The sequence below is a fragment of the Rhipicephalus sanguineus genome, chromosome 6, assembly GCF_013339695.2.
Source record: "Rhipicephalus sanguineus isolate Rsan-2018 chromosome 6, BIME_Rsan_1.4, whole genome shotgun sequence".
NCBI classification, from domain to species: Eukaryota; Metazoa; Arthropoda; class Arachnida; order Ixodida; family Ixodidae; genus Rhipicephalus; species Rhipicephalus sanguineus.
This window is the reverse complement of record NC_051181.1, coordinates 143,098,107-143,112,657: the sequence shown is the minus strand read 5'-3', so window position 1 is coordinate 143,112,657 and position 14,551 is coordinate 143,098,107. Positions and strand designations below refer to the sequence as shown.

Below are 14,551 nucleotides of genomic sequence, written 5' to 3'. Positions count from 1 at the left end.
TTGAGCGATATGTCGCGCAGCCTGCATGTCATTAGGCTGTGCCAGCAGAGTGTGGTCGAGGCAATCATGCATTCTTCGGGTTTACTTTTTCGGCTGTGTAATGCATGCACGGGCGTAACAAATTACAGACAAACGGAGTGTTTGTAAACAACGGAGCATTCTTTTTTCTTCGGTGTTCGCCATGGGCAAAAACGCTCTTTTGCAAGTAACATGCACAAGTCTCCCGCGCGTGCGCATAATGTTGCCGCCACTGAAATTTCACGTAAATGGTGTTCGTGTACTTAATTTGTTTACCTGATATAAATTGTAAAATTAACTGCTGCATCGTCGTGCGGCCACGCTCAGCGATCGTCAGTGGCGTAGCCAGGGTGGGGTTCAAACCCCTCCGAAATTTTTCAGAGTTACTTGCGTATATATACACGCGCACATACAAACGCACGCACGAGCATACATAAAGTATGGGTGAACTCCCCCCCCCCCCCCGAAAACATTTCTGGCTACGCTCCTGGCGATCGTGAATACTGTACACGAGATTATACAACTGTATACAAGTATAAAAGTATGCAGGTGGAACAGTTCTAAATGAGATGGCGTAAAATTCTGGCATAAAACTTCTTATAACGGGTGTTTGAAGTCCCAAACATGGCTCGTGTAAATCTATGCGTGCAAGTCGAGAGAGTTATAGCTTTATTAACGTTCATTAAAAGTCCCTCACTCATTAACAACGGGAAGGCAAGTAAAGAGACGACTTTTACTGCATGTCAAAAACGTCGCTAATAATTTCAAACCGACAACGAGTATTAATCGACATAGGAGAGCATATTGGGCAGCGACACGATGTCCGCCGCCACTCACTCTGGAATTCGCAATAATGCAATGACTCTGACGAATTGTTTCATCTTGACAGTGTTCATAAAACAGCGCAAAGGACCAGAATCAAAGGAACACACGCGATACAGAGTCTATCCTCTTGTATTCTTTTTGTCCTCGTTTATCGTGCCATTTTATGAACTCAATCAACTCTTGTAATGCTTGTAAAATGTTACATTCATGATGGTAGGCATAAATGCAAAGCTCTCGCTCGCTTACCGCCTTATTGTCGCGCAAAGGTGGGAGTTTGCTGGCGCTCTTTTTTATTTTTATTTTTTAGTAACTCTGTCTAGCCGAATAAAAAAGAAGGGGGAGCAAATCGGCAGACTTATGCTGAGTTCACATCGAGAGGAGCAGGTATTCACAGAGGACACGCGCTAGATCTTCTGAAGAACAATTTTGTCGTGTGTTATGGGCACAATGTCGTTTCCCATCACTGCGGTATTGGTAGCTTCGGTTCTCGAGAATACACGCACAAATCTCGGAGCCTGCGTCGGCAGAAAATTCTGTTACAATGGCTAATAAGCACTTGTATGGCCCGGAAGATCAGTTATCGACGATGCCGGACATCAACAGCACGTTGTCACATGGAACAGTAGTTCGAAACGCCATAGCCGAAGTGGCAGGCGCAGGTTGTGCTGTTCAAATAATGGTAATGATGAGATTAGGAACTAAGGTGCAGCTTGAGGCTGATGGTGCCGCCGAATGTACGAAATGAAGCACCGGAGGAAAACCTTTACCTGAAACGTCATGAAATATAACGTTTACTGCACGCTACTGGAAACAGCTGTCGTAGTAATAGCGATCGCGTAACCGAAAATAAACGTAAGTACGGCGCACTATCTCAACAGTCAGTGGACTTCTTGTCTCAGCACATGATCAGCACTACTATTATAGGGAAGCTGTATGGGAAAAGAGAACACTAATATGGCCATTTAACTCTTCGTACGTATTGTCACTTACAGTGGTGGACTACATACGAGCACTGGTTGGTCTATACGAGAACAACTATCCAGAGACCCTGAAGCTTGGCCTCCTCGTGAACAGTAAGTTCGTTAAATCTGTTGCACGCACCAACATAACAAATATGACGGAGTGGCCTGACTATTAATTAACCATCATTACAAGCAAGCCCAAGGCATGATCTGATTAAAGCTATCCTGGCATCGCAGAGAGGTGTTCGTTGTTTATGTAAAATGTTTGCTGTTCTGTAAAAAGCTGAGCATCCATGTAGTAGCAAGCTTTCTTTCAACAAGGACGTAATCGCTGTATTGTTGTTCTTCTTGTTCTTGTTCTTATTGTAGCGCGTGAGTTATATAGAACAACCCACAGGGTACGAGTGACGTTCCCCATCAAGTCGAGGCTTTTCCTGCGAGAATAAATGCAGAGCAATGGTACGCCTATGTATTTCTTCCTCTCTTTTTCCGATGTCTAGGGTCGCAAACCACAAACCAAACGACTAACGCTCCGTTTCCTTCGTTCAGTAATACATCAGCTGTCTTACTGTTCAGAACTTTGACCACATGATTACAAAACAGCAAGAAATAAGCTGAGATAGCGATGCGGCAAAATAGCCTTCGCGTACGTCTTTCGAGGCTAAAGCAGAGTTTTTTTTTTCTTCGAGCACCTGCGCGCTTTCAAACACTGGACTTTCCCAAGGCCCACCTTGGAAGTTGAGCTTGCGCAGCGATGGCCACTTCATACTGTTTTCCTCAGCTGTGTAATCTCAACCGCCATAATGGTACACGGTAGCAACCTGGCATAGATGCAGCCGCTATTTACAAAAGAGAACTCGCGTTTTTCTCTTGCAGCGCCAAGCTTCTTCCCGGTGTTCTGGAAGCTTATCCGGCCATTCCTTAGCGAAAGGACGGCCGGAAAGGTTAAGATCTTCTCTAAAGGTGAGTATAGCATACCGGCTGATCCTATCCCAGGCACTCGTGAACCACAGCTCCGGCGAAAACAAACAAAAAATTCGTTGATAAGGATCGTTTTCTCAGGGCCTTTTCGGCTGTTATTGGTATTCGCGATTGGGCAGTTAGTAATGAGCTCCTATGCATGCCGTAACTGATGCTGACCTCACAGAGGTTCAGTTGCTTGAACACCGAGGTTTTATGAACTTAGTGCGGTGCGTTAGGTCAAGGCAAGTGACTTCAACCCCGTGTCCGCCGCGGTGGTGTAGCTGTCACGGGGCTCGGCTGCTGACCCGAAGGTTGCGGGTTCGATCCCGGCCGCGGCAGTCGCATTTCGATGTAGGCGAAATGCTAGAGGTCCGTGTACTGTTAGATGTCAGCGCACGTTAAAGAACACCAAATGATGGAAATTTCCGGAACCCTCCACTACGGCGTCCCTCACAATCATATCGTGGTTTAGGCAGGTAAAACCCCAGATATTATTATTATTCCGCCCCGTGAGTAGAGGCTGCAAAATAGACGGAAGGATGCTAGGTAGTCGTTTTGGAGCATGCTGTCTTGAGTTTTGAAGTGCGGCTGTTTATCGGCCGAATTTGCTGTTAAAAAGAGAACAATAAAAAAAAAACATTAAGTATTATCAAGTCAATGCATAGTGGTAGTACCAGTGCCGAACAAGGACACGAAAAAAAACTAAAAAACATGACGATAATTGAAGCCTAGAACGTTCCTTCTTTTTTTTCGTGTCTTTTCTCGTCCTCAACGACTTACGGTCAGGAAGAACAAAAGTATTTGCACGTGAAAATAAAAACTAAACAGAAGACTGGAGCCTTATATAGGCAATGTTATTTAGTGCTGCTCCCATAAATTTTGTCGTTTAAACTGGGTTTAGATACGTACTGGCCTATGTGAGAGACTCATCGCGTCTGTGAAGTCGGTCAATGAAGTTCGAAATGGTGAAAGTGGTCATTATTGTGATCTCGGTTAATACTCTGTCATGCTCTCTTCGCAACAGTGCTTTTCGTCGTGCTTCTCTTTGCCTTCGTTATTTTTCCGCCATCTTTACCGTTGCAAACCACTTTGAATGGCCTGCCTCATATCGCTCACTTTTCTCATTCGACAAATATTTTCTTGAAGTAATCTCTAAAGGCAATTAGTGGAACCGGAGCACTGCTTCTGACAGCCCTGGCTTAGCCATGGTAGGGGGTAAGATGGGGGGTTTTAACCCTCCCTCTTCCCCGAATTTTTTTAATTTTGCATGTGTAAAAATGCATGCACACATACAAACGCACACGCGGACATACATAAAGTATGGTTGAACCCCCTTCCCCGAAAAAAATTTCTGGCCACTCCCCTGGCGGATACTGTCAGTCACTAGCGTAGCCAGAAATTTTTTCGGGGGGGGGGGGTTCAACCACACTTTATGTATGTTCGTGCGTACGTTTGTATGTGTGCGTGTATGTATACACATGCAAAATTGAAAATTTTCGGGAAGGGGGATTTGAACCCCCCTACCCACCCTGGCTACGCCCCTGGTGCCCGCAAACTAGCTGAACCGTAAGTGGCACCCGCTCTTGTTTGCAGATGGTTGGCTGCCGAGTCTGCTGGAGTACGTCGACCCGAGTCAGCTGCCAGCACAGTGGGGAGGAACCATTGTGCACCCGGAGGGTGGAGCACGCTGCACTCACATAGTACGTCACTGGAAGTTCTGGCTTGTAAAGTGAAACGAGTTACCTTCGGCGATATCAACCAGCTGGGGGCGTTCAAGGTTCGCTTCTGGCGGAAAGACATGCGAAGCTGGATGTAGCTCTACAAATAATAATAATAATAATAATAATAATAATAATAATAATAATAATAATAATAATAATAATAATAATAATAATAATAATAATAATAATAATAATAATAATAATAATAATAATAAAGCATGGCTGATCCCTCTGTCATAGGAATCGGTATAACACGAAAGTGAAACGTGTCTTCACAGACGTAGTTGAGCGTTTGTTGCGCATTGTTTCGCCCCAAGGGCGAAGGAATGAATGCTACAGCAACAAATTGTAATGTCACGCGAAGAACGGCAAGTAGCTCGAAACTTGCAACGCGCTGCTCAAGCAGAAAGGACGCACGGAACGAACATACACAGGATCAGAGCGAACTGTGACATTTGTAGCTTATTTCTGCGTGAGCACCGCGCTCATTTCGCAAAAGCGGCCGCTGCAGTGAGCCAAGTGACCTTCGTGCTCTCAACGCGAGACGTACAAACCACCGCGATCACGAGATAAGCGCACGCACAAGCGACCACGCCCTGTAGACGCGGGCGCTCGTCGCAACGGCGACGACCTTTCAAGCGCGCTCTTCGAGCCATTCGCGCCATCTCGCTAGTGATAACGAAAGCACGCTGTAACACAGATCTCTGAGTACAACCACCGGCAAATGGTGTATATAAATAGCTCGCCGTTAGCATTACGAAGGATGTGCCGTTCGTGGCCGAATCGTTTCGCGCTGCGCGCTGCGGAGCGAGGGGTCGTAAGTTCTATTCCCGGTGACGAAACTTTTTCTTCTGGTTTTTTTTCTTTGCCCACTGTTAGTCTTTTTATTTTACAACGTCATATCCGTGACGGAAATACGTCAGTGGAGCCGCGGTGGACCCCGGCATAAAGCACTTTCGTGTTAAAAAAATTCGGCAGATCCCACTCCTTCTGGGAATCGGTATCATGCGAAGCAGTCCGCGAGTAGTTCTGTGCTGCATTTTTTTGGCTTTGAGCTAAGCGTTACGAGGTAGATCGACGTGTTTTTGTAATTGCAGTAGTTGTGTGCACATCGTGCGCTTACCGGGCACGTCGACAGCACTGGCGTTTATAGAGTAACTTATGGTGTGACGTAACGTCAGCACTCACGTTAGAGCACATGCGTCTGTATTATCGAAACGAAGCGCGTTTTACGGTGCGATGATGTGGATATCATACGTAGCTTTCATTAGCGTATTCATCCGGGGTCGAGCGACGCTTGAATTTAGCTTGGTAAATTATAGGAATTCAAATGTAATATTTGTTAGATTATCGGACTGCTATAAAAGCGAAGCCAACACTGGAACCACAGACGTTAACTTGACATGACGCATGTATCATAGGAGTACATATTGTGACGTAGCAGTTGACACGCCTTTTAATGGGCCTTCGCGACTCGGCGAACCGATCACATCCAAGGCACAGAACAATCTCAAGATGTGTCCCCACAAGCGAAGATCATAAAGAACACCATGTGATGATGATAATGTACAGATGATAAAGAAGTGCCTGATAAATGCCCACACTAATTTCCACCGTCCGCTTCATGGCCTATCCCCCGCAGTGGGTTGAGCCAAAGTACTGAGGAACCAACCAACCAACCAACCAACCCTGCGTGCAAGCGGCCATCCTGGCCGCAACTTAAAGGTGCGGAGACCGCCTTGTGAAAGGCTTCATACGATAGACATGCACAATCTCGGTACAGCGACGGCGCCGGTCAGTTGGAGCAGTAACAGGTTCGACGCGATAGTTGACCGGAGAAGTCTGCTCCAAGACTGCGTATGGGCCAAGAAACCGAAATTGAAATTTGTCGCACAAGCAAGGAGTGCGAACTGGTGTCCGGAGTAGCACCTCGTCGCCAGGGTGGAAGAACACAGCGCTGTGAGATGCGTCGTGGACATTCTTTCGGTGCTGTTCTCTTGCTTCAGTGTTCACTCGGGCGAGCTGGCGACAGTGGAGGATGCGGGACACATATTGTTCAGTGGAGGATGCAGATGGAGTGACAGGGGCGGTCAAGAAAGAGACGTCAAGGAGGGAAGATGGCGATCGGCCATAGACAATGTAGAATGGTGCGTAGCCAGTTGTGCGTTGTACGGCGGTATTGTAGGCAAAAGTAACGAATGGCAAAATTGCGACCCAGTTTGTGTGGTACGGCTCAATGTACATGGCTATCATGTCGGATAGTGTGCGATGAAATCGCTCAGTTAGCCCGTTGGTTTGGGGGTGATAGCTGGAGGTAGTCTTGTGGGTAGTACCGGAGGCTCTGAGCAATTCCTCAACAATTTGTGAGAGGAAAGCTTTCCCACGGTCGCTCAGAATGACACGAGGAGCACCGTGACGGAGTATTAAGGCTTGAAGCATAAATGCAGCCACTTCAGAAGCCGACGCTGAAGTCACGCAGGCTGTTTCGGCGTAACGTGTCAAGTGGTCGACAGCTGTCACTACCCATCGATGACCAGTGGGAGTCGTGGGAAGAGGACCATACAGATCGATTTCAACGACTTCGAATGGTGCCGACAGACACGGAAGTGGTTGCAGCTCGCCGCTTTGAGGTGATGTCGGGAGCTTGCGGCGCTGACAAAAATTGCAGGAAGCGACGTACTTCGCTACAATATTTAGCGTTTATTGCTTTGTTATAAAACTAGATAGCCAGCATCACAACCACAATTGACGTTGCTCCGACATTACGCCTGCATAGGGTGTTTTTCCAAAGCACTTCCTAGACCTGGCGTAGCTCTGTGGTAGAATACCTGACTGCCACGCAGAATGCTTGGGTTCGGTTCCTGCTGGGCTCCTAATTTTTATTCTTTGTATTCATAGGGTCATGCGCTGCCGATGTCGGTTTTTCTGAATGCTCTCAAAATTAATTATCAGTGTCTGTTCTCGCCATTCCTAGGTAGATATAAACCGTCAATCACCTGTGGCGCATACCCATACACCACGGCCCGTGGTAAACGGGTATGTGCCACACGTGTCTGGAGGAAAGGGTTTGACGACGTGCTCGACAGGATTTCCAAGTTATTCATGTCATGACCAGACAGTCGTATTCGTCAAATCCTCTTACCCTCCCGTGGCAATTTTGGACTACACTAAGTTAAGGCACCAGACGTAGGCGGCTAGATAGATAGATAGATAGATAGATAGATAGATAGATAGATAGATAGATAGATAGATAGATAGATAGATAGATAGATAGATAGATAGATAGATAGATAGATAGATAGATAGATAGATAGATAGATAGATAGATAGATAGATAGATAGATAGATAGATAGATAGATAGATAGATAGATAGATAGATAGAAACGCTCAAAGTACCAAAGGTTCGCTAAGAAATGCTTCGAATTTAATAATAATAATAATACTATTAATAATAATAATAATAATAATAATAATAATAATAATAATAATAATAATAATAATAATAATAATAATAATAATAATAACCACGATATGATTGTGAGGTTCGCCTGTAGTCATGCACTTACATCTACGTATACACGTGCCTCTAGCATTTCGCCTTCATCGAAATGCGACCGCTGCGGCCGAGATCGAACCCGCCACTTTCGGGTCAGCAGCCGAACATCCTGGCCACCGTACCACCATAGCAGGCTAACTCTGTAAAGCACTACACTTCCAGCTCAGTAGATGCATTAGGGCTGCACACATCTGCTCTTTGGGAGGACAGAGAAGTCATCAACGCCTCAGTATTAGGGCGTCATAGGGGATTAAAGTGTACGAGTTTGAGTGAAGCCTTCCATAACACTATTGGCTAGAGTTGGCTACGTTTGGATAACATTGGTTATAGTTAGATTCAACGCCCCTCTTCGCCCCCTTTCTCCCTTCCCCCTAGTGCAGGGTAGACAACCGGACGTGTGCCTGGTTAATTAACCTCCCTGCCTTACATCGTCTCTCTCTATTTCTCAAATGCTAGCTACTGCTGGCTAATATGGTAAATGAAGACAATTGAAGGTAGTTGAAGGTAATGCTGGTGCATTTTGCTCGCATTAACAGCAACAACATCAGAGTATTCTTTTTTTCCTTCATTCTCAACTTCCTTCACAGCCGCAGGAATCAAAACGAAGCGAAATTTCTGTGTGTCCTTGTAACTAAGCACTCAGTTCAGCCGCCCGTAATCGCGGTTCGCATCGCATTCCGCCCCTGACTGTCAAAGCTCATAAATAAACGTCCCCGTTGAAGAGACACTCGTGACACGCTTAATCTAGGTCGCCCTTCGCAACATAGCTACATGGCGGTATTCTGTAACTTTGACATCCTCCGCTTTAGAGAAATGTATACATTTTTTTTTACTTTTATGTCTACGAGTTGATCGTGTTGTGACATGCGACCTCTCACTATTCTTGATAGTGAGTCACCGTGATTTCTTTTTTTTTTGTACCTCTTCTCTCACTCCTCCGGCTATCGCCGCGCAGCAGCAGCAAGTCGAAGTCGCAGGTTAAATTCCTGCTTTCACCGGAAACATCTCTAGAGGACAGACCTTTCTGCCATACGTTATGGGAAGACCACTAGAAGTTAATACTGTACCTTTAACTGTGGCTACCTCATAGCTGCGACGTAGGTGCAGATTTTAAACGTTAAGCTTCAGTGGCAATTCACGTAAATGTTTCCATAGTTGCCTATGGAAACAAACGTACTCAAATTTCGGGAGGATGCTTTCAGTTCATTCAGATTTATTGTGTAGCCCGCATTTGAAAACTTTCACCAACCTTTCCTGCCCGAGGCGTGTAGTTTCGCAACATGAAATACCTACGACATGAAGCCCAGGAAGATCTTGGCTTTTGGTGATTTTTCAGTGACTGCGGAGATTAGTATTAAGACGCGCACTTCGACTTCGCTTATGTAAATCATAGACGTAGTTTTCAAGTTATTCTTTCACTTACCTAAATGATAGACGTTCGATCACAAAATCGTATCGCTATCACTTAATTAAACGAAATAATCATTTGCAAAAATCATTCATCCTTCATTTTCTCTACCTGACGTTGGTTTTTGGCCATCCAACTTGATCAGAACGTGTTTTACACATTTTTGTGAACGACATGTTCATGCTAGAACACGAACATGAAATCGAGGACACACAACTCCCTTGGAAGCTGTGGTTGTGAACGAATGCGGCTACCGCCGCTTGATCGGGCGTGCGGACGCCCGCTCCGCACGTCAGTTCCAACATGCGCTCTCTTTTCACCCTGCTCTTCTCGATTCCATAAAACCCCTCTTCTCTTTTACCACAGACGCTGGGCCGTGCTTCCTAAGAGGGGTGATGAATTAGGGTATTTTCATCGCCACGTTCACTCACATACGTCTGCGTAAGACTCTAAATGGGCTAGATCTCCTAGGTCTTATAGCAGGTCTTACACAAAATGAGAGAAAAAATGCCCCGCGTCCTAGCAAGTGGCCAAAATATGAGCCACTTACCCACACAAACCAAGCAATCGTAGTTACCATCTTCCGTGCATTCAAAGGAATCGCTCCGATGGTATAGCGCTGTCTCGTACGTACGTTGCAGATTGGGCCCGGAGGTGATCTTCCAGACGCCGTAAGCCGCGGCGGAGGCGCACTGGCTGTCGACCCCGAGGCGGTCAGCTGCTTTCTGGAGCGTGGAAGGTCCATGGAGGTGCCAGTCGAGGTTGAGGTGCCGGGTGCCAAGCTTCACTGGAGGTTGCAGGCGAAGGACGTCGGCTTCGCCCTCTGGAGGGTCAGCGGAGAAGACCGCGTTCAGGTGCTCGCACCGCGAAGGATCGCCTGCGATAAGGATCCCGAATGCGGGCAAATGCACTGCGAGCAACCTGGAACATGTACGAATAACTCTCTTTTCTCTATTTACTATGTCTTACCAGGCGTGCTTCCGCTATAGCTTTCAATAACAGAAATAAATGGTAACATGTATTTCTGTTATTGAAAGCTATAGTGGAAGCACGCCTCTTGAAGCACTGGAACAGCGAGTTACCTTCTTTAAGAACGCGGGGTTGAAATTGCCTACATGAACTGTAGGGGTCTCAAACTGAATTACGTAGTGTACATGGCACATAGCTCCTAGAGCGTCGCAACGTGAAAGGAGTTAAATCACTTGTGTGCTTTCTTGAGGCTACGGGCCTGTGTGAACGCCTTTGACTATTGTATAGTGCTACCAACACATACGCGCCCGTGTTTCATTACTGATTTCCTCCTTTCCTTCCCTCCTCTGTCTCTCTCTCTCTCTATCCCATCATTCCACTTCCCTTTCCCATTCCCCCGGCGCAGGGTAGCCAACCGGACAGTTGTATGGTTAAAGGGACACTAAAGTCAAATATTAAGTCGACGTTGATTGTTGAAATAGAGGTCCAGAAATCTCGTAGTGCTACTTTCGTGCCAAGGAAATGGTTATTTTGAAATAAAATCACGTTTTAGTGGTGCGCACGGCGTTTGCGCACTTCGAATCACCCGCCTGAATGGGCCTTCTGACGTAGCAGTTGCCTTTGCCCGACGTTTCCCCGTCTGCTGCGCGGCCGCCGACACTAGTAGCAGCAGAGCACTGCTCAGAAAGGCACATTGGAAGTAATTGCCCAAGTTGCGGTTGATCTCGTAATACTCCGCACGAAAGTGCAGCGAGCACACACGCAGATTTTTTGGCTGTTTTGCACACTGGCGCAGAGGCACGGAACTCAACCACTTCGAGCGTAGGGGTTCGTTTTGTGGCACCCAGCGGAAAGTCACGTCGGTTTCTTTGCTGCAGCTCAAGCGGCGTACACCATTCGGGCATCCGGCAACATCACATGCAAGCAGCATTTTCTCGAACTTTCCGTCACAGTGACTTTCGTGAGCGTACAAAGCACACGCAGTACGCGATACCGAAACTACCAATGAGACGCGACCGCGTGAGCGAAGCGCAGTTCGGCGAAAACGGAAGTTTTGAACCACTGGCGCCGCATCCCCATGGTAGCGCCAAGCGGTTCTTCTTTCCGTGAATCAAACAGAAACGGACAAACAGCATTTTACTACGTGTTGTAATGCACGGAAGGTTCTTTTTTTATTGCAACTGGTTCGATTACTAGTGATTAATGGTACTCGGGACTCTTGACGTCACTGGGATCCTTCCAAAATATCCCACTCGTGGCGCATATGGTGTCGTACATTTACCGTAATTTCTCGATTAGTAGAGCACTGCTGTTTATAATATTGACGTTTTAGACGTTCTCAAAGATTGATCTTTCACTGTGACGTAAACTGTTATTTGCCTTTAGTGTCCCTTTAACCTCCCTGCCTTCTCCCCTTTGTTCTCTTCCTTCCTTCCTAACTTCGCTTTCTTATCTTTCCAACCCCTATTTTCTCAATCCCAGAGCAAGGTTGAAAACAGGAAACTCGCGTATGGTTAACGACTCCGCGTTTCCTCTCTCCTTTTTGCTCATGGATGTGGACATTTCTTATAAGGCTCTGGAACATGAGGAGCGGAGAAAGGGAGAACGCAGGGGTGTTAATAAAGTAGCCTGATAGACTACCCCACGCTAGAGATTAAAGAGGAGGAATAGAGAGATCAGAGGGAGAGGGGGAAACAGAGGAACACTGAACTTACACACGTGCGCGTAGGGCACTATCCAGTCACTGTCAAGGCACTCACATAGGAAGACCCATAAGTAATATCCCTCTTCCAGGAGCGCTGCGATTCAAAGCGGGTGGAGGTACTAACCGGTCGTCAGTGCAGATAAGCAACATTAAGAATACTAGTGAAGCAGTAATATAACATCTAAACGTAATACCAGATCAGCTAGAGCATACTAACTACCCTTGGCCACCCCTTCTTAACATGATGACATTAGAAGTCACGATCATCAATTATGATGATCACGTTCTCACCGGCCAGTCGCCCGTTCTCCATCCACCACCTTGTGGATTCATGAGCGACTCAGATCGCGAAGTGTGCGGAATAGGGCTGTAAGTGCGGCGCAAAAGAAAGATAGGGAATGTGTGTAGTAGACCTTAGGTAGATGGGTCCTCTCGATAGCGATTCATGTTTAAATGTGAAGAAGGCCCAGTGAGAGTACATCGAGTGGCAAGTTACGGACTGTTGTTGGCTGTCGCGTAAAAGCGCAACTCACACAATGGTTAGAGAAATCTGCTCTAGGGCGCAATTTAGTCTGAACTTCTCATGGCACAAATTGTCAACAGCAGCCAACAACCCCGGCCATGTATACTGCCAATCAGCCATGTATTTTGCGAACTTCAAAAAATCATTGGCGCTTTTTACCGGCTGTAAGAAGTATCAGTGAAATCTGGTGACACATACATTCTTGAATATCTTTCTTTTCTTGATGTATAGTCTAGTGTTGCTAACATAACGAGATATTTGCCTAAGACGACTCGAAGGCGAAAAGCATCTTCTCCTTTTTGTTCTCTGTCGAATGTATAATCCACCTCCTCCCCAAAGCTTTGGAAGCTTTCTGCACGTCAGGTGGTCTTGCAGTGCCTCCGGAATAGGCCCACCTCTGACCAAGCAACGGTTTCATGTGATGACGTCATCATGTGACGTCATAGTCATAGGCGTGCGCACGGGGGGGGCAGGGGCGGGCGTCCCCCCGCTAGTCACTTAAGAGGGGGGGGGGGCGCAATGTCTGCCCCATACTTTGACTTAATAAGGGAGGGGGTCGCTGCGATGAACCTTCGCCCCCACCCCGAAGGAAAACCCTGCGCACGCCTATGGTAATAGTTACATCATGATGACGTCACAAACTTCGGCCACCTGCGACGTCATGACGACGTGATATGGTGGCATCATGACGCGATGATTGATGATTTTTTGCTTTAGTGTAGAGAGGTGGGCGAATTGGAACTGATGCATTTTGAAAACTCTTGTGTCCTCTTCTTTGTGCACCGTCTCGTTCGCGCTGAAAAGCTTTCAAAATGCACGTTTTTTTTTTTTTTTGCATTACTCGTGTTGACCCGACGCCAACGGTCGCTTTTCGCGTTTGATATGAAGTATCTAAATCTTTCGCCTTAAAATAAGGGGAAAAAAAATTAACCAGATGGTGACTTCAGTACATTGCATTTCTTTTATTTACGTGGCCAAGTCCATTTGTAACATGCACATAAGACTTGTCCTATTTGTCTTACAGACACATTCACGTTCGACAACAGTTTCAGCTGGTTCAACGGGAAGCAACTCTCATACGTCATACGGGTGCATCACGAATCCATATCCAGCCCTGACGAAACCACTAGGTGCTGAAAAGAGATTCGCCGGCCTCCAAGTCGGACCTTGTACAGCAGCCTCTGGCCACACATGTTCGTGAACAAGCTTCTGGTCTCGTTTTTATAACCGAGTGTATTTTTTATTCCTATTACAATAAATGTGAAAAATGTTGTTCCAATCATGGTGGGTATTGACGGTTATATAGTCAAATCTCGTTTTAACGAAGAATTGTCGAGACGATAAAATAGTTCGTTATAACCTATATCTGTTGTAACAGTAGAGATAAATATCGGGTCTAGGAATTCGCTCATCTGGCTCGTGCAAAACTTCGAGATACAAAAACACATAATTCTAGACTTCAAGCCTACTATAAACGAGATAATCCTCACCAGCCACCTTGTCGAATTTAAACTTCATTTCAAACGATGGCACAACCAGTGAAATGCGCTTCATTTAATTTTATGTATTTGTTTCTTGCACCGGATGGCCAAAATATCCGCAACTTTCTGAAACAATTTAAAAAAAAAGTGGTTGTGAATTGTCTTTTAATATTTACTTTGCTTTTTATGCTACCTTTCGTTATATGAGCTTCGCGCGAACCAATATTTCTTCGTTAGAGCCGATACAGCCGCGGCTCTCACATTTTCGGCTTCGTTATAAACCAAATAAGTGTTACTGAAATAAGTGTCGTGACCTTGTTTGAATTAGTCAGCCTAAAAGGGTCAGGGTGATGAAGCGAGACGTCTAAACTTTTGCTGACCTTCATCTTGAGACAAAGCCGCTGCAGGCCACACGGGCC

The 14,551-nt window shown here is 46.1% G+C and overlaps 2 protein-coding genes across 2 annotated transcripts in view; one reads left to right on the top strand and one right to left on the bottom strand.

Moving 5' to 3' along the window:
- The window catches only part of LOC119396603 (SEC14-like protein 2), an 80,004-nt gene extending 69,866 nt beyond the window's left edge, over positions 1-10,138 (bottom strand). Inside the window, exon 1 of the mRNA XM_049417149.1 lies at positions 10,089-10,138. The gene's annotated coding sequence lies outside the window, so the exon portion shown is untranslated. The remainder of the gene's footprint in view (positions 1-10,088) is intronic.
- LOC119396602 (SEC14-like protein 4) overlaps positions 1-13,912 on the top strand; it is a 46,558-nt gene extending 32,646 nt beyond the window's left edge. The window contains exons 8-12 of the mRNA XM_037663883.2: positions 1,836-1,916; positions 2,682-2,768; positions 4,362-4,468; positions 10,096-10,384; positions 13,676-13,912. Coding sequence (XP_037519811.1) covers positions 1,836-1,916; positions 2,682-2,768; positions 4,362-4,468; positions 10,096-10,384; positions 13,676-13,788 — 677 coding nt within the window. The 3' untranslated portion in view covers positions 13,789-13,912. The remainder of the gene's footprint in view (positions 1-1,835; positions 1,917-2,681; positions 2,769-4,361; positions 4,469-10,095; positions 10,385-13,675) is intronic.
- The last annotated feature ends 639 nt before the right edge of the window (positions 13,913-14,551 follow it).